This window comes from Hypomesus nipponensis, chromosome 23, assembly GCF_054491055.1.
Source record: "Hypomesus nipponensis isolate SF chromosome 23, ASM5449105v1, whole genome shotgun sequence".
In the NCBI taxonomy this organism is placed as follows: domain Eukaryota; kingdom Metazoa; phylum Chordata; class Actinopteri; order Osmeriformes; family Osmeridae; genus Hypomesus; species Hypomesus nipponensis.
Window position 1 is genome coordinate 18,107,641 of NC_140383.1, and position 26,525 is coordinate 18,134,165.

Below are 26,525 nucleotides of genomic sequence, written 5' to 3' on the forward strand. Positions count from 1 at the left end.
CAGATTGGCGTTCTGGGATCCTCACAAGCCTCTCCAAAGTATGTGGAGCAACTTGGAGCTTCCCCTGAGTGTGTGCCTGACATTATATGCTTACCCTGCCAGTGTGCAGTTGAACACACTGGGACAGTTGTCCAGACAAGAGCTAATCCTGGCTCAAACACAAGACCCTGTGATCGGACCAACGAGTCAGGCTGTGAAGCACGGTAAATGGGCCAATGATCTTGTCCCAAATCAGGAAATCTTGTCAATGAAGAGAGAAATTAAGAACTTGGTCATGGAGAATGATTAACTTCTTCACCGCTACAGCCAAAACCATTCAAGAAAGAAGATTTGTCAGCTTGTGCTAGTGGCTGAGTTTAGACCAGTGGTACTGAAGTCCATACACAATGACCTAGGTCATTTGCAGAAAGGACCACTGACATGATAAGAAGCCATTTCTACTGGCCCAAGATGACTGCTGATGTGGAGCAATATATAAGAGTGCATTCTAAGGAAAAGCCCTGGCCAAAAAGCTTCTTCTTTGCACCAGATAATGAGTTCTGGGCCAATGAACCTTGTGTGTATTGATTTCCTTTCTATGGAACCGGATTTGAAAAGAATAAGTAATGTGTTGGTCATTAGTGAAATGTTATCGATATGCCCAGGCTTTACATTTACATTTATTCATTTAGCAGACGCTTTTATGCAAAGCGACTTCCAAGAGAGAGCTTTACAAGTGCATAGGTCACTGATAATAACAACAAGATAGCCCCAAAGCATTGTGGGTAGCCAAAAACAAGAAGCACACATTGTGAACAACCAAAAAATAAGTGCTAAAGGTAAGAAACCATAATAGCATGTAGTTAAGCAAGTTACAATTAAACAACATGTATCTCTAAGTGCAAGTGTACCTGTAGGAAAGCAATAAAAATAGGATTAACTAAAATAGAATACAACAGTTTAAATCAGCTACCACTAACCAACAAGAGCAACAGTCTAAGCAAGAGTCATTGTGATCCTTGAGGAAACTAGCATTGGGTTCAGCAAACCATTCCTAAGTACCATTGTACTCCCGGAACAAGTGGGTCTTGAGCCTTCTCTTGAAGGTGGTGAGACAGTCTGTGGCTCTGATGGAGGTGGGGAGTTGATTTCACCACTGGGGTGCCAGGCAGGAAAAGTACTTGTGTTGGGACCGGGCGGTCTTGAGCGGTGGGACCACCAGGCAGATGTCTGAAGAAGACCGGAGGTGGCGGGTGGGGGTGTAAGGCTGCAGGAGAGACTTGATGTAGTTGGGTGCAGTCCCGTTCACTGCTCGGAAGGTCAGTACCAGGGTCTTGAATCTGATGCGGGCCGTTATGGGTAGCCAGTGGAGGGAGATGAGGAGCGGGGTAACGTGGGAGCGTCTGGGTAGATTGTAGACCAGGCGGGCGCTGCGTTCTGAATCCTCTGAAGAGGGCGGGTTGCGCATGCTGGGAGACCGGCGAGCAGGGAGTTGCAGTAGTCCAACAAGTGATTGGACAAGCAGCTGGGTGGAGTGCTCAGACAGGTATCTCCTGATCTTCCGGATGTTGTAGAGGGTGAATCTACACGACCGGGAGACTGCAGCAATGTGGGCCGTGAGGGAGAGCTCGTCATCCATGGTAACCCCAAGGTTCCTGGCGGAGGATGAGGGGGTCACCGTCGCAGATCCCAGGGTGATTGAGAGGTCGTGGGAGATGGAGGGTTTGGCCGGGATAATGAGCTTTCCCTGCAAAAAATCAAAAAGCTCTCACTGTTGCTAAGATTCTGGTTGAGAAGTATTTTATACATTATGGACTTCCAACACGAATCCTTTCCGATCAGTGACGGGATTCCAAATTGATCAAAAAACTGCTGAAGGGGATGGGCATAAGCAAAATCACAAACAACCCCTTACCATCCGCAGGGTGACCCCCCAGCCGGAAAGGTTTAACTGAACACTATTGTCCATACTGGGAACACTGAATCAAGGGAAGAAACGACAGTGCAGCCAACATATTGTACATTTGGTGCATGCTTACAACAGCACGAAATGCGACTGTATGGGATACTCTCCATACTTTCTTATGTTTGGGAGAGAAGCCCGACTCCCAGTGGATGTGTGCTTCAGGACGCAGTCCGATGACAACCTCAGCACTGGTCCTATGTGGCAAAGCTGAAACAAAATCTGTAGAAGGCTTATCAGATGGCTACAGAAGCCTCAGACAAAACACATCTGCGTAACAAAAGCATATTACAAAAGTGACATTTCAAAACCTAGAGCCTGGCGACAGTGTTGCTTAAAAACCTAGCTTTCAAAGGGAAACACAAGCTTCATAATAGTTGGTGTGACATTCCCTATGTTGTCGAAGAGAAGATGCCAAACCTACCTGTTTACAAGCTGAAGCCTGAGAGCAGGAAAGGGAAGTTGAAAACCCTAAACAGAGATAAACTTTTGCCCATATGAGAGTGTGTGAGAATTTCTGTGTTGGACAACGATGACAATGTTCCGTCAAGACCTAGGACTCAAGCAGGCACTGGTAATAAGGGAAAGACAGTGGTTACTAATTATCAGGTACCAGAAGAAAGTGAATCCTCAGATTCAAGAAAGTGACAGCCTTTTCGGAGACAGAACACTCTGTGCAGGAAGAACCCCGAAACTGCACAAGAGACTGATTCAGAGCCTGAGCCAGTTTCCAGCGATGATGAGGTGAGGCTAGTAGTCTTAAAGGGGTGATTGACTGGGTTTTTGGAGTATTTCACACTGCTCGTTAAGGTCTCCGAATAGGGTATGTAACATTGGTTGGGTTGAAAGTGGCCCGGGTGCTGTTCTCGGCCCCCTGATAGATCCTCTGAAATGTTCTCAGGGAAAAAACACTAGCTTTTCTCCTTTTATGGTTTGCTCATTTATATTTCGATGAGCTGTGCGCTGATTGGTTGGTTTACGAGTGAAGCTGGGGAGCAAAAATGCAACACGGCCAACAACAAGACTTGAAATACAAACGTGCAAATAAATCTAGTGTCTACACAACACTTTTTTCAACAGATTGACGAGATAACTAGAACGTTAGTTGTTTCCACTTCTGTTGTCGAAGTAAACTGGATTGACTTGGGTGGGTAGAACGTTACAGCTTAGCAACCAAACTATATTGTGATTCAACTCAGATTCAGTTAGCTAGCTCTAGATATCTTGCTGAAAAATAACCTGACAAAGATCTGGACAAACATGCATTGTGAATTGTAGACATTGTGAATTGTAGATTCACATAAGAACAGGTTATTTATTTGAATGAAACACAGTCAGGAACATGAAACAACGTTAGCCCCATTGCCAATAAACGAGGCTAAATTATCACACATTCTACCTATGCTCTTGCGTTAGCAAGCTAAACTAGTTTACATGCCTACAGTCTGGTGTTCTTGCATTCCTTGCAAATCAACGTTAATAAAAAGCAGATGAGCTTGAGTCTAGCTAACATTGACCAGACGGGCATGGCTGATGTTTGTCTATACCGTAGCGTAGAAGATCCATGTGCAGTTCGACACTCGACGCATTTGTGCGAACCATTTCACCAAGGACGGTTTTGAAAACCTGGGACAATGTAAAGCAGGATTTGCTATGAAGCTGTTGCTGAAAAGAGGTGTGTTCCGACCTTACGTTCATCACAACCATAAGCTGTTGTATGATTTTGTCGGTAACAGTTATTAGCACTGCTAACGTATCCTGTTTCTAGCACCTGCCTTTCTCCAGTTCTTTCAAATAGATAATCTAGACAGGCGTTAGCAATAGGCCTGACTGCAATCCGTTTTCTGGCTATTTTTTCGGAAACTTCCCTTCTAATGCCGACTACAGCTAGTCTAGCTAGAGTCATTTGCTAAGTAAAGTATGTTGATGTGTTTAGAAACTTATTTAGCATTCTACCTATGCTACATACAGGAGACGTTAGCATTGCTAATAACTGTTACCAACAAAATCATACTGTACTTACAGCTTGCGGTTGCGATGAGCATACGGTTGGAACAGCACCTCTTTACGGGTTCAGCTTCTTAGCAAATCCTCCTTGAAATTGTCCAAGGTTGTCAAAACTGTCTTGGGTGAAATGTTCAGAGCAAATGAATAATTGAGTGTCGAACTTCGCCGGGATCTTCTCATAGACAAACAGCAGCCATGCCTGTCGAATGTTTGGCTCCTTAGGAAGACTATGAGTGTTAACCTTCCCTGTACAGCCTGGAACACAGCATTTACGACCTTGGTCCATTTTCAATATCCTTGATATACTTCAAAACATTATTCTTTGTAATTGCTTAGAAGTAGCCTACACAGAGCAGCACGCAGCTAAACTAGCATCGGAGATCTACGCTACCTCGGACTGGGCAAGTGGGCTGGTCTGGATGTAAATTTTGGGGCGTGACAAAGAGCCAACCAGAGCCAAAAAAAGCGGTCCCCGGACTGACGTCAGGCTTTGTTGAAAAGCTAGCGTTTTACAGCCACATTTTTTCATTTTGAGATTGGCATAGGAAAGAGGTGTCAATGGACTTTGAGGTTCACTGTATGTTCATTTTACCCACCAAACTGTCTTTATTCAACTATGACAAGGTAAAATCGGTTTTGCAATCCATCGCCCCTTTAAAACAGAAGTGGCTCCTAAACAGACTCGACCAAAAAGATCAGTTAAACCAATGAGACTTACATATGATGAGTCTGGTAAAGCAAGAGATCAACCTGATTACCTTTGTTTACAGAGGTGTTGTTATTAAAATTAGGAAGAGCTAGACTAGAGAGCTATACTTACTCACACTACTCCCTTTATGTTGAGTTAATAGTTCAGTTTAAGTCTGACATTTAGAAGGGAGAGGGTGTAACCCAGTGGAAAGTAAAGCTACTAAAATACTTGGTTGTAATAAGTACATTTAAAAAGCCTGTTTTAACCCGTTAAGGAGTAGCGCCGCACATATATGGTCGTTCGAAAGCGGGCCACATAGCTTAGCGTCGCACGTGTGAACTATTTTCTGATAGACAAAAACTATATGACAAACGCTATAGTATGGCTTCAAAATGTACAATTAGGAGGCTAACAAGTAACACTAGCAGGTAGTAGCATTGCTACGAGTATTATGCTAGGTTGCTAGGTAACGGAAGCTAGCTAAAGCTAGCTAGCTTCCGTTTCGGAAAAATAATTCACTCTGGTGGAAGCGTTGGAAATATTTAGAAGTCACGCATCTAAAGGTTAAAAAAGGGTTCAATTTCAATGGTTTTAAATATATAAAATTGATATCTATAATACCATGATAACTATAGAACATTGATAAATGGTTTTGTTAGTAGAATATAATTATTTGGATTCGGAGACCGATTTATCTTTACCTGAAGGGAAGTTACAATCAAATATCAATTAAAATCACATTCTAAAATAGAGTAAAGCACACATTATAAGACATCAATTACTGTCATCGAAGTGTCCATGAGTCGTGTAGTCCTTGAGGAATGTTTGTAAATCTATGAAAGGTCAGTTTTCCTCAGACTCGGACCTTGTCTACTGGAGAACTGAATACTGAATACCGCATCCTAATTGTCTGTTGCAGTGATAGAGTAGCTTGCTCAGCATCCCACCCATAAGCTGATGGCTTTGTCTCTGCATTGACTGTCTGTGAAACCCTGTCTTTGTCTCACTCGAGGTTCTCCTCAGTGCACTGCTAGCTTCAGCCAGGTACAACTATATGAACGTGAGGCCAAAATACATATGCAGAGGACCAGTTCACCATGGGTTCATGTAACAAACCACAACAGCATGCTGCAGTCCTGATGTGTATACACAGTCACGCAGTGTAGTGCTTCTGTAGCAGAGTTGGGAATTTCTGGCATTTGTCCTTGGCTTATAAATGACATTACACAGCGAGAAGGTCAAAAGGTTTAACCCCAAACTTGGCATTGCCCATCTGATAGCCAAAGTTCACCTTTCTGTCCATGTCAAGATCAAATGTATGCCGTATTAATGGGTTATGCATATGTCCTCCCTTCGTACCCTCTCGTATCTCCTCCTCTGAGTCTTTCTCATATATTTTACAATTTGTATCAGTCTGCTGATGCTTCAACCCCTTGAGCCCATTACACCCATGACATTTTTGTTATTTTCCTTCTCTTAGGGTGTTGGCCTCTCCGTCCATGGGCGTTTTAGGGTGGCGACGGAGAAAACGCTTTTTGCCATGCCAGAGACAGCAATTGGTAAGACAATCGTGGCAATGGAAGAAATTCCAAGTTCAGACTGTGCATGATTAAGACGTGATCAATTGTATATTAATCACAAGGTACTAGGGGTGTAAATCTCTCATGAAAAAGACGATCCGATTCGTATCTCGATACATAGGCACGATACAATACAAGAAAAGATGGTAACACTTTAGATGAGCTCACCAAATTCATAATTTATTAACCAATTTGTTACCTATTAGTTAACGGTTTGTTCACCATTAGTTATTTATTGTTTATACAAAATGTATCATTAGTAAAGCATTTGTTCACACAGTTAGGGTTAGGGTTCGGGTTTAGGGCTAGAGTTTAGGTTAAGGGTTAGCTTTACTAATGCTTTACTAATGATACATTTTGTATGAACAACAAATAACTAATGGTGAACAAACCGTTAACTAATAAGTAACAAATTGGTTAATAAATTAGGAACTCATCTAAAGTGTTACCGAAAAGATGCATGTTGATAAAAAACGATTCAGTGCGATTTGATACAGTTCACTAATTGAAAATATTCTGAAAGTTCTTTTAATTTCTTCAATGAATATGAACAAACATTTTATTTTGAAATTAGTCTGTTTGTAGTTTGTCTCACATATACAAATAAAAAATAAATTTCAGTAACGGCACACATTGCAGCCAAATGAATACACCATAAGGAAATTAAAAAGAACATTTCGGTATAAAATATATTAGAAAAAATGTAATATTAAATAAAATAGTAAAATAAAATATATTTTCTATACCCAAAGAAGTCCCTTGTTGAGGGATGACAATACAAAGATAAAATAAAACAGAGCTAGACCTTGGCCTTTTCTCATATTTACAAATAAATGCTTCTGCAAATTAAGTGCCTCTGCAAATCATACAGACTCAAGAAAGTGATAACATTATGTGCAACCTTTCACTGCAAACACAAAGTAAAGCTGCGAACTGTAAGCAGAAATAGGAAATATCTGTAAAAACGTATTTTGTTTAAACACAAAACTGCCATCCTGGCCTATATTATTACTTGGATATAATGGCACAAATGGCTGCCAAACACAGCATAAGAAAAAAAAAATTAATAATATTAGTACAAATACAATCCCTTTCTTCAGATTCAGTTTTCTTCTTTAGTTAGATGTATGTTCTTGTCAGACATTTAGTGTATGCTGATATTCATTAGCTACCTCCTAATAATTTATTTGTGCTCAAGTTTTTCAAGATTCTTCTTAAGAAAAATCAATTGATCGGCATGGTCACCCCTAAGTACACTGCGTTGAGAGGAAACAATATCTCCTGCGGTACTGAACACTCTTTCTGCTGCTACACTTGTAGCTGGTATGCAGAGGTATCTTTTTGCAAGATCTGATAACAATGGTAAGTCCACCTGTGCTCTCCACCACTCCAGTGGATTGCCATTTAGGGGTAGAAGGATTCTCTCTCTGTAGCTCAGTATTTCCTCGCTGACCTTCTCCCTGGAGCTTCTTGATGGTCTTACTACTTCATAGGTTTCTCCAAACAGCTGGTCCAGTGCTGTACTTTTCTTCTTTTTACAAGGGGGACAGTCACCTGACATGCAACACAATTACAGTATATTACGCCACTCATTTGGTTTTGCCATGATGACACTTGATAACATTTACCATTAAACATTACTTTAAATGTAACAGCGGCTGTGTTAAATGTAAATGCAGAATGCAAAAACGCACCTCTTGGTTGATCCTGGACCTGGACTGGGCTGGACTGGACAGAAGTGGGGTCTCTCTGATCTGAGTCTTGCATAGGATCACTCGGACTGGGATGGCTCTCCTCTACTTTCTAGTAGTAATAGGACAAAATAACAGGGATGATTATTGATGAGTAACCACTAACCTGGTGGATGTTTATCATCACAGAAAATGAACATTTTGGATTAACTAGTTGGCTAGTTCAATGCAGTAGCCCATCATTGACTGACACTCAATAATATGACTGCAATATAATGACGATAGGAAAGAAAAGACAATACTATAACAATAATGCAAGAAAATATTTTGTATTTAGACAGTTCATTTGTAAAAGGGAGCGGAAGCTTACCTTATCATGCAGGTCTGTAGCTTCATCTGTAATGGACAAGAAAATCCTCTCCGTCTCACGGTCACTCAGGAAAGGCAGGGTTCTGAAGCGTGGATCCAAAGCTGATGCGATGTACAACAGGTTTTCAATTTTTGTGTACCGCTTCTCAAAATCATCCAGGAACACCTTCATTTCCTTAATGAGCCCTGTGTCCTCAGTATTTGCCTCAAAGTGATTCTTCAGTTTTGCAATCATGGAAATTGTAAGCTGCTCATCCTCGCACATGACTGTGGTCATAACTTTGACAGGTGCCATCACTTTAACCATGTCCTCAGCATTGCAGAGGTCCAGTGGCGGGCCGTGCATTTCACGCCTAGGCCTTCAGTGACATCATACTTAGTCCTACCTAAACTAATACACCTCACAATAGCATCAATTTGACACCACAGCTGGAGAATCCATACAGAATCACACTTACACATTACATCACTTTAATATAGGCTAGTCGAGCAACGCTTAATTTCCGGAGCATTGAAAATCAAAAAGCTTGCATTCATTACATTTACATTTAGTCATTTAGCAGACGCTCTTATCCAGAGCGACTTACAGCAAGTACAGGGACAATCCCCCCGAGGCAAGTAGGGTGAAGTGCCTTGCCCAAGGACACAACGTCATTTGGCACGGCCGGGAATCAATCTAGCAACCTTCAGATTACTAGCCCGATTCCCTAACTGCTCAGCCATCTGACTCCCTGCATTCACAATTAAGAGTAGGAAACTAAGATCACGGATACTGTCAAAACTCAAAAATAAAAGGCGATTATAAGAGATGAGTCAACAAATTTTGTCCCCTAAAGTCCACCAAAAGTACGCGAGCTTAAACAAGTTTGTCCAATAAACTGCGCATTATCGCCGTTTCACATAAGTCACCAACAAGACGATAAATGAAACAAACTATTCATTGAAAATCAAAGTATTAGCATCTGTTTTTGAGAATATTTGAACAATTGAACATGTTGGCGCAGCTGTGACCTGTGAGTGAAGTCATTCAAAATACAAAATTAAATGCTTGCACTTACCAACACGGATCTTCTCCACAGCACCTATTTGAAAATAAAATCCATTCTTTTTTCAAAAAAACTTCAATGGCTCTGCTGTACAGTTTATCTGTGCGTTTCAGTTCCATCAAAAGGTCCTTTTCTATGGAAATGGAGGCTAATGCTGAGAGTCGTGTCTGTCCGGTCGTGTTTCTGGCATAAGTTTTAATTCGCTTTAATGCTGAGAATGACCGCTCAACAGAAGCAGTGGACACAGGGATAGTTACAGCCAAACAGGCCAGTGCATAAAGCTGTCCCATACTCTCACTCAGATTTTTGCTCCAAAGAAAATGATGGAGATCAACGGGACTTTTCCCTTCAGTCATGGCATACATCACAGTCAGTTCTGTTTTAAGTCGGGGAAGGTCAAACAGTGTTCCGTGGCTCTGTGTTAGGCTGGAGAAAGCTGTTTGCGGGAATTTTTTCCTGTATGTCTGAAAGTGTTGGGGGTCGAGAAGGGAGAGAAACATCAACATTTCGTGGTCGTGAAATCGATTCCGTATCTGGGAAAGAATGTTGTCCAGAATGCTGATGTGAAGTTGTTGGTAGTGTGCACGCAGGTCGCCTTGCGCCGCGCCTTGACCTCTGCGCCAGCTTGGACCACCCGAGATGCTCACTGTTTCTTCATATATCTCACTGAATTTGCCCCTAGCTCGCTCAACTGTGTCACAAAACTCGTTTACCCTTGCCATGCAGAATTGAACATCCAATGAAAAACTCAATCATCCAGACGTGCATTAAATCCATCTGCACAAAGCACAGTGTCCTTGTCATACTCATCATGGTGTTCCAAGATGTGATCAAACAACTCCTTCAACGCAACTCTCTTCTCAAAGACTGCATTCACCAATCTTGATGTATATTGCCACCGCGTTGGCGCAACGTGAGGAAGAAGCCGTTTGCACAAGTCATCCAGTAATCGTGTGCGTTTCGGGGATCTGGAGAAGAACGCAGCTAGGCCATTCAGGTTGGCAAAAAAGACCTTGCACTGTTTGAGCTTTGAGGCCCCTTGAGTCAAAACTAAATTCAGACGATGTGAATAACAGTGAATGAATAAGGCCATAGGTGCCCTCTCCTTAACTTTGGCCTGCACTCCATTTAGTCCAGATGCCATTACTGCTGCGCCATAGTAACACTGTGCCACAACTTTGTCCAGACAACATTCATATTCTTCGAAGAAATTGAAAATAAGAGCGGCAAGATCATCAGCACGCATCAAACGCTCCTTGACACCAGTTGCCGTCACAAAGCGCAGGACGAGTGCGAGCTGTGCCATGTTACCCACGTCTGTGGTTTCGTCAACCATCACAGCTACAAAAGGGGCCTCTTTGATCTCCATTTTGATCTCTATTTTGATCTCCTCTCCCATCACTTCAGCAATAGCATAAATGAGGTTGTTTTGTATTTTGCCTGATGTCCCAGTAAACACCCTGTTAGTGGACAGGTGGTAATGCAAGTCTGGGTCATGTTCAGCAAGAAAAGAAAGAAGCTCCACCTAGTTACCTCTATTTGAGGACTGGGGGGTTTCATCGTGTCCCCTAAATGATGGTTCCTGTTTTCCCAGAAACATGACACAATCCATCAGCCTTTTCAGTATCTTCCTGTTTTTTTTCACCCTTTTGTTGTGGAGCTCCGTTTCCTTGCGCACCTGTTCGCTGAGTTGCAGATCCACAAACCCCTTTCCCTGCTGGGACAGGCTACTTAGCATAGTGATTGGACGACCTCTTCTCACAAGGTCCAGCTTTTCCTGAAAGGTCCGCCTTGAAAATGGCGTGGCAAGTATATCGGCAACCAAATCTAGTTCTTCTACTTCAGCCATCGTGAGTTTAAATTTGTTTTAAACTCACAGCAATAAACAGCAATGTGTGACAGCAGTTGAAAGGATCGATCTCTCTCGCTAACGGATTGTCCTCTTTCAGGCTTTCACGAGTGCTTATCCAATCACAGGACACGTACATAAAGTTTAGCGTAAGGTCTTCTAGCTGGCCTTGGTGTCGAAGACTCGAGATCTGATTGGCTATCGCAATTGACCGTCTCCGTTCACTTACAGCGCACGAGAGCCTGCTCTCTTAATTCTGAAGGCCTCAGGCAGATTTCATAGAACCTGACAACACAAGCTAGCTGAATTATGATTGGATAAAAACTATACCACGATAAACAACACTGTCAGCAGGTCAACCAAGCGGATATAACACGACACGAACAGAACAGACTACGGAGAATATTTGTTGTTATTTATGTCAGTGTATTTATGGAACGACATTAAGATGGTTGGGGGAATTATGAAGAAAAAATATATAACCACAACATTTTGTAGTAATTTAATTTACATATTTTTTGAGTATGTTTAGGCCAGCAGAGAAGGCCTTGCAGGCCCTGACGGCCCGCCACTGCAGAGGTCTCCTTCAGTAAGAGCGCTTACATCTTCTCCTTTTCTGAGCTCCCTTGACATGAGTGTGGCAAAAACTGCTGACTGTTGCTCCAAAAAACGTTCAAGCTTGTGGGAGGGTAATGCCATTTGCTGTTGTTTTTGTCGAAGTAGTTCAGCACCCGCTATGTTCCGATGGAAAAATCCAACCACCCTCCTCACTTTCCCAAGCACCTTCGCATCACTGCTCATATGCAAGGCCTTCTGGGCAGCCAGATTTGATGTGTGCGCGAAGCACAAAAGGTGAGGGGACATCTCGGCCTCCACTCCCGCCACAACCATGTTTCTGGCGTTGTCAGTCACCAGTGCTGGATCTTTATCATCTATGTTCCATTCAAGACATGCCTCTTTCAATAAAGCGCCTATGTTTTTTCCTGTGTGTGATTCATTGAAGACTCGTCTGTAAAACATGGCTCGCTAACTCCCAATCCATAATGACATAGTGCACGGTGATCGTCACATAAGAATCCGTTGCACATGATGTCCAGGCATCGGTTGTAATTGCCACTCGTTCAGCACTTGAAAGCTTAGCCTTGAGGTCAGTTTTAGTTTTTTGGTACAGCTCGGGTGTGCATTTTTCGCTAAAATGCTGTCTACTCTGTATCTTGTACCTCGGCTCTAACTCTTTAAGCAATTCACAAAATCCATCATTTTCCACTACACTGTATGGTCTGAGGTCCATGGCGATGAAACGAGCCACAAGCGTCGTAATTGTCTTAGCCCTCGCCGAGCTGTAACTCAGTTGTGGCTGATTGAGAAACTGTGATATATTTCTGTTCTCGGATGGGGTTATGTTTGTGCTGGTCGACGCAGTGCTAGCATCAGGTTCGGCAACACTGGCATGGTGTCTCGAGATGTGAGTGCTGAGATTTGTGGTACTGCCAGTGTACTTAATCACTGCCCTACAGAACTTACAAATGGCTTCATTTTTAACAAGCTTACCTTTTTTGTAGAAGCCAAATGTCTTCCAAACTTTCAATTTGAGTTTTGATGGCTTTGAAAATATGTTCGATGTGGTCAGACATCATTTCACTACAGACTTGCATGTTCTGAGCTTGTCAACTTATGTTGCGTTATTCAAAGGGATAGCAGCACGCGTGATAGGCTTATGCTATGCGGGCTTTGGCCAATGACAGGCTGTCATTGTTCTGACTGAGCTCAAATGCACCAAGTCAGAGTGAGTGAGGGTTTTGGATAGCAACTTAACGTAGAGACGAACACTTGTGAACCGGTTCATAACTTTTAAATCGGGGCAACAACCGATTCATGTCATTTTAAACCGATACGGTACTTCACGCATTGATGTAGTCGTATCTTACACGCTAAAAACAGATATCAATACGTATAGTTTTTTTTTTACACCCCTACAAGGTACCATTGTGGAATTTAGAGGAACCAAGGTCCACAGTAATTAACTTTTGAACTATTTTATTTTACTTTCTTTACAATACTATTTTATTCCCTCTGCATCCAAACTTTGTCTCTTTTTCTCATATGGGATGGTAGGCTTAAAACTTCTGCCGGCGGACCGAGAAACGCTGCACCCCCCCCCCCCCCCCCAAATCACCCCCATATCCCCCCAAAATAGTTTTAGACTGCTAAACATGTCATATATTGTTAGAAAGCTATAATTCTTGTGATTCTATTGACATAAACCATTTCAAGACAATTTGCAATAGCAGGTACAATCAACGTATTTGTCCGACCACCAACATGTCAACAAACCAAAAGAAAACCGAAACAACTCATCTATTGAGCCTCACAGTTGTCCACTTAAACAAAACATTACAACAAAAATGGTCTGGCTACATTGTCAAAGGTGCGATCCAATCAAGTAAAATATTGAGTCCAAAACACACTATTACATCCATAAATACCCATGGACTCTCGCATCATTCTAAAGTAGTTGCCTGTTGCACTGTAGTCATTCAAGTAAACTTTGTTCTAACTTCAGTTCAGATGTAAACCTCCCTAAAATCTCAGTCTCAAAAATACAATCTAAAATACAAATATTACAGAAATTGAATGTAGTCAGTGTGAGCTCTTGGCCTTGTTGAGGAGGCCAACAGCAGAAGGAAAGAAACTGTTTGTGTGGCGTGAGGTTTTGGTCCTGATGGACCGCACCCTTCTGCCGGAGGGGAGTGACTGAAACAGTGAGTGTCAAGGGTGGGAGGAGTCTGCCACAATCTTCTTCGCTCGTCTCAGGGTCCTTGAGGTGTGCAGGTCCTCGAGGGTAGTTTGCAGATTGCAGCCAATCACCTTCTCTGCTGTGCGGATGGTACACTGCAGTCTACTCTTGTCCTTGGCAGTGGTAGCAGCGTACCAGGTGGTGATGGAGGAGGTGAGGATGACTCAATGATGGCTGTGTAGAAGTGCACCATCATTGTCTTTGGCAGGTTGAATTTCTTCAGCTGCCGCAGGAAGTACATCCTCTGTTGTGCTTTCTTGGTGAGGTAGCTAATGTTCAGTTCCCACTTGAGGTCCTGGGAGTGGATAGTGCCCAGGAAGCGGAAGGACTCCACAGTGTTGACTGGGGAGTCACACAGGGTGATGGGGGTGAGTAGGGCGGTGTTCTTCCTGAAGTCCACAACCATCTCCACTGTCTTGAGAGCATTGAGCTCTAGGTTGTTCTGGCTGCACCAGGTCACCAGGTTGTCTGCTTCCCACCTATAATCAGACTCGTCTCCACCAGAGATGAGCCCAATCAGGGGGGTGTCGTCCGCAAACTTGAGGAGTTTGACGGACGGATGACTGGAGGTGCAGCTGTTGGTGAACAGGGAGAAGAGCAGAAGAGAAAGGACGCAGCCCTGGGGAGATCCAGTGCTGATGGACCGGGAATTAGAGACTTGTGTTCCCAGCTTAATGCACTGCTTCCTGTCAGACAGGAAGTCTGTGATCCACCTGCAGGATGCACATCCTGGTTTACGCCTGCTTTTAAAAAGCGTAGAATTTTCACCGCAAAATAGAGGTGCGCTTTCACAGGCGGTTTTTGTACATACCGCGGAATACATAATTAGGTGCACTTAACGCATCCCCTCCCATCTCTTTATGGGAAACTCCCACTTGACCCTCCCATGAATGAATATGCATGACCCAAAAGTGCAATTTGCCATTTTCAGTTCCCGTGACAGGCAGTCTGCGCTTTTCCCTGAGTGCGGCATGGTTGTACATACTTCGCCATGCTTATACGTGCAAATTGCGAAAACAAATACCCCTGAAGTGGGCGCAAAAGCGTTACTACATGAGGCCCTGTGTGTTTTATCACACAGTAATTTAAAATGTTCAAAATCACACCATTAAAAGTATAGCAGTTAAATTTGATATAATGCTGTTGTGTCATGAAATGTAGTTTTAAGATTGTTTTGGCCGACAAATTGGTTGTTTAAATGTTTAATATGTGGTCTAATTAAGTCGGGCTAGTAATCAGAAGTTTGACGGATCGATTCCCCGCCATGTCAAATGACGTTGTGTCCTTGGGCAAGACACTTCACCCTACTTGCCTCGGGGGGGGAATGTCCCTGTACTTACTGTAAGTCGCTCTGGATAAGAGCGTCTGCTAAATGACAAAATGTAAATGTAATAGAATATTTCCTCCAATGTTTTCGAAGAGGTGAGGTAATGTGGATTTACCAAGGCTGTCAGCGCTCATGGTGCTTCGCCAAAAACAGCCTTATGCCTGAAATGTAATCTCAATATCATCCAATTGTATCAACGGTTCTCGAGATATGCAAATCACAGGGTCTGACCTGAGATGCACTTTAATCTGGCCCACAAGCCGATTTTTAAATAAACTAGAAAAGGTACATTTCCTGAAGAAAAATTTGTTTTTGCTGAAAGCAGTACAAAATGTTTAGATGTTTTGTCAGTATGGCAGTGAACCTTAGAAATATCCCTTATGTGCACTGTGCTACAGTTACTGTAGTAGATGTTTTCTTTCCAGAATGCAATGTGTCTCAATCTACATTTACATGTATTCATTTAGCAGATTATTTTATCCAAAGCAACTTCCAAAGAGAGCTTTACAAGAGTGCATAGGTCACTGAACATAACAACGCGAAAGCCCGAAACATTTCGGGTAACCAAAACATGAATTATACATTGTGAAAAACCCAAATACAGTAAGTGCCAAAGAGAAGAACCATAACAGCATGTAGCCAAACAAGACACAACTAAACAACATGAACCTCAAAAGTGCAAGAGTGTACCTGTAGAAAAGCAAGCAACAATACTGTAATGTATGCTTCATGTTTTGGCTAACCACAATGTTATCTCGTTGTTTAGGATCATTGACCTATGCACTTTTGTAAAGCTCTCTCTTGGAAGTCGCTTTGGATAAAAGCTAAATAAATACATGTAAAATATAAATGTGTATCAAACAGAAAAAAGATTACAGTAATTCAAAAGTAGCCTACAAGGTTTCACATCACATATTGCACGTACACTGCCATGGAAATTGTTACTGTAATTGCCATACATCATGGTTACTGTAACAGGAAATGTGTACAGCACAATATACTGTCATACAATAAGCACATCAAAACTAATATTATGTATAATCTACACTAGTAGTATGAGTAACCACAGTAAGTTTCAGGCAAGTGACACTTTCCTAGTCAGAGTTAGCAGGGGGTGCATTACAGTAAACCTGGCATGAAATGCACCTCCTCTATTGTCTGTTCTGTATATCCCAGCATCAAATGATTCCTATTGTACACTGAAGGGACTAGTATGAATAACCATGGTATTTTTCAGGCATGTGACCCCTTCCTAGTCAGTTGCAGAGGGTGCATTTCATGGCAAGAAGGAAACGCGTACAGTAAGAAAGTAAAGCAAAGCTTGAGTTTCTCTCGTTGTCGTCCTCACTCTCCTGCTCATCCTTGACAAATGTAAGGAAGTGAGGCCCTACCAAACCCCTCTCATGTAGATGGATAAGATCGGAGTGCAGGCAGTCCAAGGACACCAGGAGTGTCTGGGTATTGTATGGGCCAAGACTGGGAATGTGGGTGACTACACCATTCTCTCAAATGGCAGCACAAACAGTGATGTTTCCCCCGAGCTGGCTTGGGACAAGCTCTATATATTTGATGGAAGCATTTATACTGCTGCATTGCTCCTGTCAGCTAACTAAACTTACTGTGTGATTGGTGATCGGATGTGTCCCCTTGTTTAGTAAAGTTCTAGTTGCACCTGACAATGACTGTAAGCATATGATCCAAGAGATCCATTTCACAGCATGTACCATGATGTTTTTCATGGTATTATGTGCCTGAAAGATTTTGACAGTGGAGTGAACTATTGTGCAGGTGATGATGTACACAAGGAAATTATGCCAATATGTTTTGCAGAGAACAACCACTTGACTGAGAAGCAACAGTCAGTTTAGACCACCAAGATATTTTCAATTGGTAATTGGCCCAATTGAAGGCAATTATACCTAACTATTTAAAAAATGTGCTAAATTATTTGAAATGTGTGCAAACTGTAGGCAATTGCACTTGCCATTTAGAAGGATGTGCCATTACAATTGCAATTTGATTAAAGGAATGCAAAATTCCAATCTGTTGTGAACAAGTGCCCAGCAGTTTGGAGGTTTGCACGTATTGTTATGAGAATGTCATTTCTGTTTCGTGAAATGAGCCAAACCAATGGAGAAAAACTGTAATTCACGGCCCCACAATGCTAATGAGAGTTTTGAGGTCTATGCTGCGGACATTGCAAGACTGGTAGCCAAAGCTTTTCCTGATTATGACCGTGCTATGGTGAATGTGGAGAAATGTCTGCGTTTTCTTGCTGGTCTAAACCCCGCTCTCCAAGTTAAGTGCCACTGCCACGAGCAAGGGGCGTCCAACATGGAGGGGGCGATGATGATAGCGGGCTGTTGCGAGCGTGCAAGACTAGCAGTTAACCTTCTCCTGCCGGACCATTCAAATATTGGCATTAAAATGCCCATGGTGCCCGCCTTAATATCTTTGCCGTCCAATCACCGATTTTATTTCTGAAAACTGCCAGGTACTCATGACAACTTAAGCTCAAAGTACATATCATTAGTTGAGGGGAAAATAAATATATCGTCAGCAACGGCAGCCATTGTTTTCCGAGGCAGAGCCAGAGCAGAGACCATGGGCCTACAGTGTTAGATTTACAGCTTCAAATTGAAATCGGAGACGATATCATGAGTAAAGACATGTTTTTCAATGTGTTGTCAATATTGTCAATTAAAAGTCTAAATTTTTTACAAGAATTTGTTAGTGGGAGTGACAAGTTTTTTCAGGAAAGAATTACATGTCTGGCTTGGCCGTTCGTGACAGGCAGCTATGACGGTAGTAGCACTGTTTAGCCTCGATTTGAGCAGATTTCTGAAAAACAACATTAACTAGCTAGATTATGTACACTGTAAGCTAAATGTACTTGCCTTGTTTGGCCAATTTGGTCGATTGTGGAAGAAACTGGAACGTCCTTTAGTTATCGAGAGGAGTATCCAGCCATAGCACTAGCTTCTTTTGGTGGAGGATAATTCCGGTTTCCCGTATGTCTCCACTAGTGACTAGAATGGTCATAATTTTTAATCACAATAGGATATTTCTAATCTGTCTTCTGTTCTACATTGCCCACAGATTGTTGGATATTCCACCTACTCAAAGTATTTCTCCATCTTGTAATTAAAGTGGTTAAAAATTAAGTCGTCTGATGAGGTATGGTGGATGGAGAAGCTTTTGTAAAAAATGGCTGCCTGAATTCACCTTGATAGAATATCAAATCAAAATCAAATCAAATGTATTTGTATAGCCCTTTTTACACGCAAGCATGTCACAGAGGGCTTCACATACCCCCATAGAACTGCCCCTCAACCTACCTAAACCATCAAGGAAGACAAGGAAAAACTCCCAGAGGGATGTTGTGGTGGCCTCTCTGAGTTGTCCACCTGCCGCTGCAGTGGATGGCAGTGCCAATGCCACAAATATGCTTGTTGATGTTGTTGAATGTCCACTTTCAAAGTGAGACGATCTTCAGACGGAAATGAGGGAACTGAAGACAAACACGCTTACAGTGCGTTCACACTGCAACGACACGATGCGAGCGACAACATGTTTTCCATTCATTTTCTATGGAGCCAGGCAAATCACTTGCGTGGTGCATTGTGGGTAGCGAGGCGACGCGACACAGTTTAGATGTTCTCAACTTTATGCAAATTAGGAGCAATTTTCGCTAGCGATGGCCAATTGGAGTGTTTTCTTGTTTTTCATAACGTAGCAACCATGGCAAACATTTCTAGCTTTCTAGGTTTCAAGGTGGAGGAGAAACTAATTGTTTGTGTGGCTGCTTACCCAGTCCTGTACGACACATGGCTGTATTTTTACAGAGATGGTAATTTAAAAAAAACAATGCATGGCGCAAGGTTGCCGAAGTTGTTGGTGATTGTACTTTCTAATTCAGTCCAGTGACATTACGTAACTTAGTTCTGTGGTAAGTACTGTAGCTAGCTAGCTAGCCCGGCTGGAATTCCCTATCGTATTGACAGATTAGCAGAGACTTTGAGTAATATAATAAAACGTTTTATACACGTCAACGTGTATGTCCATTAAACAGTTTTGTATTTTGTATACAAGTTGTATGTTGATCGATGTTGCGAGTACGTAAACGCAAGTCTGCACACTTGACCATTACAACTACAACAGTGACTTTAGAGAACTACATTCTAAATGAATCTGTTTGAAACGCCCCCGAGCGTGGTGAACTGTGGGAAGGCGAGCAACGGCAAGCGATTTGCGTTGCTGCAGTGTGAACGCACTGTAAGGGCTGACAGCAGCAGATAGAGTTCCCCCGTTCAGAAAGATGACACAGGACCACTCAGGGTGCACCAGCGTGCATGTCGTTGTGACAGTGGCGAGCGGGACTGTAGATCTGCTACCAGGGACCCCCAGACGGAGGACGGTAGAAGGGGTCGCTCTCCACTGCGCGGACCGCAGGGGGGATACAACAGCAGCGGCTGGTTTACTCGCAGGAGTGGGTCCTGTGACACAGCTGACTAGTGTTGTTTTTGGTGGCCTGTTTTAATTTTAGTTTTAGTCTAGTCTTTATGTCAAGCTTTCATTTTAGTTTGTATTAGTTTTAGTCACGTTCATACTCTTTTTAGTCTAGTCAAGTTTCAGTCGACTAAAAGTCTGAGCATTTTAGTCTTATTTTAGTTAGACTTATCCATGACTATTTTCGTCTAGTTTTAGTCGACGAAAACTGATGACATTTAGTCTAGTTTAAGTCAATGAAAATGTTATTTTAGTCTCTTTTTAATCAAAACAGAAGTAGTCTAAGCTGTAGTCTCAAGAAGCATGTCAATGCCAAAACCATGTTTACTGTAGGACTATTAGTCTAGAATAAGGTATTCAAAGTCATGTTGTTGATGCTAAATTCAGTTCACTGTGATTGCTGTGTGAATGACAAAACTAGCTACAGTATTTGGCCAACGAGGGATGCTTAGTACACATGCAGTCAGTCAGGTAGGAAGAACCCACTTTAGTCTCTCTCATACAAACAAATACATGCGCACACACACAGTAGCTACACATATTAGTCACACATGGTAACCCACTTTACACTCTCTCACAATCTCACACACATGCACTCAGACACGTTTGTCTCAGACTCTCAGTCTCTCAGTTTCAGCTCCAGTGGCTAACGTTTAAAGCGAACGTCTAAAGCTAACGTTAAAATGAGACACATTAAGCACAGCCTCATGAGTTAGCTAATAATAATAACGCGATTGAACAAGACGAAATAGCGTTATAACATTTCGTCTCGTTATTTTGTAAACTACATTTAGTCTTGTTTTTATTCGTCAACGATATTGCATTATACATTTAATTATAGTCATCGTCACAACACCAGCATTTACGTTGCGTCTCGTTTTCGTCACTTGATAAAGGTTCGTTGACGACGATAATTTGTCATAATTTACGTTGACAAAAGCAACACTGCAGCTGACAGCTGACCAGACAGTGGGGGCCAACGGAGGTCCTGCGGCATGGACGAGCAACAGTCAAGACGGGGAGTGAGATTCCTGTCCCCCTCTCAGCGTTCACCGCCTCCGGCCTCATCCAGACAGATGCACCGGATGCCAGTTTTGTTGCCTCAGGGTCCACAGGGAGATTCAAAGAGAGGTAAACCCTAGTCCTAGAGTGGAATTATGTTCAGTGGGGGAGTCTAAGCCTACAGCCATGGGCGTCATTCATGGGCAGCATTTTGAAAGTGGGGGACACACATTTTGCCAGGGGGTCTGGGGGTTCTCCCCCCAAATTCTTTTAAAGATGTAGATGCAATTTCCCGCATTCTGGTGCATTTACCACAACTATTACTACCATAGTTGTTATACATATACTGAGGGGCTGTAAGCAATGGGACATCTTCAACTACCTGTCACCTTTCAGCACTCACCTCAGCAACAGAGCTGTCTCCACTGGCCCTGCATGCTGCCCCTGCCTCTGACTCACTCTCAATCTCAACCACCTAGGCTATATCAGGAGACATGGAGATGCTTGGAACATTCTTTCATATTGATAATTGACATAAGCTTAATGTAGATTGTTCATATGAAGATTTCTGAGATGTAAATCATGTTATCAGCATATCAAATTCACAATTGGTATAGGTTTAGAAGCCTAATAATTATGTAGGCTACATCAAAAATTTGCATCTCCCTAAAGCATGACTGGACAGTTCAGAAATGGTCAAATTAGGGCTTCCACTAACAACTATTTTCCTATCGATTAATCTAAACGATTGATTTTCCTTTTTTTTTGTTGCACCATTTCAGTTTATTTTATTTTGAAAACCACAAACTGTATATATCATTGACAAACAAACAAAGGCTTACAAATTAAAATGCAAAACTGTAGGTTTAAACTATCAAGGTTCTGGTTCTGGGCTGGTGCTTATGCCAGTTCGGTAATGATTGGATAGCGATACTCACCAATTATCTAATAACCAGGTAGTGTACATTTACCACACACACGAGCCAGAGTAGGGGTAACGTCTTTAATTCACTTCATACGCCTCCATTGTCCTAACAACGCGTCATAGTTACGGTTAACAAGTAGCTAAATAGCAAGAGCTAACCTAGAGAGCCATCCTATCAACCAACGTAAACGGATTTATTGACTTTTGAAAACGTCTCTGGACTAATAAGAACAGCGTATTGGTCCATTTATTACACTAGTATATAAGAAACCCAGATTCTGACCTACCTAAAGATGTATTCAATGGAAACTCTAAGGTAGCAGGCAGACGACTTTATAGCTTTAATAATGCGTGTATTTAGCAGCTACAATGACAACATATATTAAAAAGGCTCTCCCTAATAAACATGAATAGACAACACCAGACAACGGTGGTTCTGCCTTTTCTGGCAGTCAATCATCCAGTATAGCACCTGCATGTTTTCTTTTCAGGTGCTCGTGCATAGCGCAAGTGCTGCTGTGGTATACCATTGCAACTTTGCACAGTGTACAAACCACCTTATTGTTTGGTGATAGCGTTAAGTCGAAGTATTCCCATACTTTTGAAGCCTCGGGTATTTGGGGACTCGGGTTTCGGAACCATGTCGGACTCTGCTGCAGGAGCCCTGCCTTAGAGTGTGCATATCACTTTGGTTTTATTGGATGTTCCATCTTAGTTTTTTTGGAACACAAACTTCTCATCCAGAAGTTGCAGATTGGGTGAAATTGTGGTTATATTACGTTAAATGCGTTAAACAAAAATAACTAATTTATCCTGTAATTTAATCATAACACGTTTTTTCATAGCCCCTAATAATAAATCGTTGTTTTTTTAATTTAAATTGTTATTATTATAGTCAGAGAATGTCTCATAAGGGTGCTTTGGCCACTGAAGGGAAAACTTGGGCAACACTGACTTACTTTCCTCTTCCTTGAAAAAACCCTCCTTATGTCCATCTCATCTGTGGAACAGTCATGTCTGAAGTGCTAGCTGCAAGCGCGATGCGTCGATCAAAGAGTGTGGGAGTTGAATCTGCATGCGTGATGCCGTTTGTCTAGAAAACGTGGAGTGGAATTCCATTGCTATGGGTATTCTCTCTACTGATGAAGTGGAACGGATTTGATTGTGAAGCAATGGAGAGATTGCTGGACTAGTAGACCAGTCATGCACTAATATTTTGATCACAAAAGTGGGGGGGTCCAAACAACTTTTTTTTACGTGACCGGGCAGGTCGAAGTGGCGTCAGAGGATCGAGAGAAAATGGCGTTCTCTACCGGCCACGGTCTGTATCAGTTCAGATTAATGCCCATGGGCCTCACCAACGCACCTGCAACCTTTCAGAGGGTCATGGAGCTGGTGTTGAGGGGTTTGCCATGGCGCATATGCCTGGTCTACTTATACGACATACTAGCCTTCAGCAGTCGTTCGAAGCCCACCTCTGGAATTTGGAAGAGGTTTTTACCCGGATTGTAGCCGCTGGACTGAGGTTAAACACCAGAAAATGTCACCTGTCCCGCAACCATGTGTTTTTTCTTGGTCACGTTGTCTCGGCTGAAGGGCTCCGCCCTGACCCCCGGAACACCAATAAGGTGAATGCATGGCCAGTCCCACAGTCTGCTACTGAGGTACGGGCGTTTCTGGGGCTCGGCTCATATTATCGGAGGTTTGTTAAAGGTTTTGCCCAGCATGCCACTCCCCTTCATGTGCTCACGGGAAAAGATGTCCCATTCCGTTGGACAGCGGATTGCCAGGAGGCATTTGTGTTCTTGAAAGACGCCCTGTGCTCAGAACCGATTGTTGGCCATCCAAACTTTTCCCCACCTTTCACGCTCTACACTGATGTGTCACAAATGGCGGTGGGGGCTGTGTTGGCACAGGAGACGGAGGGCCTGGAAAGAGTAGTGGCCTATGCGTGTCACTCCCTCACTGCTACTGAACAACGTTGGTCCACATATGATAGGGAATTGTGGGCCATAGTGTGGGCTGTGAGAAGTTTTAAACATTACCTGCCATTCACTATTGTCACAGACCACCGGCCATTGTTGGACCTACGGCAGCTTCCCATCGACAACGACCGGACAGGACGTTGCAGCCGGGCCTTGGAGCTGGACCCATACGACTGGGTCATTGTACATAAAAGTGGGGCTCAGCATCCAAACGCTGATGCCCTTTCATGCAGGCCGGACCGTGGTCGAGTGCAAGAGGACGGGAATTCTCCCAGCGCCAACTGCACTCTAGTGGACACCAGGACCCAGACAAAACTAGACAAATTATGTTGTGTTGATACACAGGCCGTTGATAATGGCCCCTGCTCCCAGGCAGCCCCTGACCCTGACACGCTTCACAGACCAGGGGTCTCATTTATAAAACTGTGCGTAGGATTCTTACTAAAAGTGTACGTACGCCCAAAAGCCTAAAATGGCGTACGCACACAAAAATTCAGATTTATAAAACCGTGCGTACGCACACCTGTACGCAATGTTCCCTTTTTAAATCACAGATTACCCACAAGTGTGCGTACGTGAATCAGCATTGTACCCCGCCCTGAACACGCCCATTTTTAACCATAAATAGTCAATGCAAAGCACCTCATGAAATCTCATCATGACCCTGGCATACGATTGTTATTTACGGTGAATCATAGCGCATGACAACTTCTCAGACACTGTTAGCCTATTGGTGGAGCCCGAAAACTCCGAAAATGTGGTGGCCGGTAGATCACCAATTTAAAAAAAACTGTGCAAGTGGCGTCAACTGTGGCAGTGATACTGCGAGTCGAGATACAATTTGAAAACAAAAGCGTTTTGTTATGAACAGTAATCTATTAAAGTCTGGACTGATAACGAGGACATAGAGTGTAGCGATTGCACGGGAGCTTGACGACTGTATTTCCAGTTTTTGACATATGAGGATATTTGCACAGTATTAAATAAATATATTTAGTTATACACTGTGTTCTGCAGTTATCTAAAGGTAGGATATGTGATGTTATCCTGTATTCCATGCAGTCGGGGAATCTCCCCCTCCTGAACTCCCGTAGTGGACAATCTGATGGTGAGGAAGCGCTGAATTTTTATTTAAAATTTGAGTTGGATTGTACAAGGTGTTTATGGAAAGAGAATCACTCAGTACAAGCGCAAATAACACTGCTGGATGTAATCTTCATGATAATCATGAAATTGAATGAAAAAAATGTGTGTGAGGAAAACAAAATATATAAATATTACAAGGAATGTTCTTCCCACATTCAATTTCTGCAGTCTGACTACAGTACGGTCATCTGCGTCGCCAATTCCAACTGTTTTCAAAATGTGCGTAGGCCTACGGGAGGGTCAGAGTTTGCGTGGAGGACCGCACATTCTCCCGTCAAGTTTGTTTTTTATAAATCACAACCTTTGCGTGGAAAGTGGCGTTCGCACATTTTCAGCCTCGTTTTGTGCGTACGCAAGCTTTATAAATGAGACCCCAGGCCTTGATGTATACGCTGTCTCACGATGGCTCAAATATCAAGGAGCTGCAGAGGAAGGATGCAGACATTGAGCAAGTTCTGTCCTGGCTGGAAATGGGTCAGAGACCACCCAGGTGGAGGTTAAAGGGTGCCAGTCAGGGTCTGCAGAGGTTGTGGCATACATTCCCGGGGTTGACATTTGTAGATGGCTTGTTATGTCGAGCGGTTTGGCAGGCTGAGGCCGGTCAGTCCAACCAGGTCGTTGTTCCTGCTGTCCTGGTACCCGAGGTCCTGAAACACCTCAATGGGGCCCCTTTGACAGCTCATCTGGCCTATGAACGTGTCTTGGCACGCCAAGAAGTGTGTGCTATTGGCCCTCTATGTACAGTGATATCCGAACATTGTGTGACCAAGGTTAAGCCTGTCAGAGATGAAAGTCGCCAGTACCCCGACATCATGCCCGATGAAAACATCACAAGTGGAGAGACTGTTGCAACGGGTTGCGGCTGACATACTGGAATTGCCGATTACATCTAAAGGCAGCTGGTATTTTTTGGTTGTCGAGTACTACTTCACAAAGTTTGTCAACCTATATGCCATCCCTAACCAGAAAGCCACCACTGTCTCTGAGTGTCTTTTTAACAACTACATTTTGGAACATGGTGTCATGGAAACATTGCATACAGACATGGGCAGGTAGTTCGAGTCCGATGTGGTTAGATTTTTGTGCAGGAGGCTGGGGGTTCGAAAAACACACAACACCGTACAATCCTAAATCTGATGGCATGGTGGAGAGATTTAATAGGACACTTTATAATATTGACCAATTGGCGAAGACTACTATCTTGCAGAGGGGAGTGGGACTCTTTTCTTCTGCAGGTGGCATTCGCGTACAACACCAGTGTCCATGCCAGCACAGGGTTTACGCCGTACTTCCTCACCCATGGCCGGGAAGCTCGGACGTCTGTGGATGTAGTGTTGGGTCCGTTGACACAGTGCAACCCTGTGCGAGGCGCTCCGGGAGACTTTGCTTCTTCCCTCCTCGCCAGTTTGGACACAGCATTTGGGCAGACGATGGACAACAATCTGGCAGCGAGCAATAGACAGAAGACATACTATGATGTGAAGATGGGACACAAGCCATACGAGGTTGGGGATCTTGTGTGGCTTAATGACCCTACAGAGAGCTGCCGTAAACTGGCTCTGCACTGGAAAGGGCCATACTTGGTGCAGAAACGACTGGATCTGGGGGATGAAGTGGGGGTCACTTACCAGATTAGTAGCCCATTCGGGGACGAGCCTC

General features: G+C 43.1%; 1 protein-coding gene across 1 annotated transcript in view; it reads left to right on the forward strand.

The window, feature by feature from the left end:
* hibch (3-hydroxyisobutyryl-CoA hydrolase) overlaps nucleotides 1-26,525 on the forward strand; it is a 107,546-nt gene that overhangs the window by 42,073 nt on the left and 38,948 nt on the right. Inside the window, exon 7 of the mRNA XM_084689869.1 lies at nucleotides 6,121-6,199. Coding sequence (XP_084545995.1) covers nucleotides 6,121-6,199 — 79 coding nt within the window. The remainder of the gene's footprint in view (nucleotides 1-6,120; nucleotides 6,200-26,525) is intronic.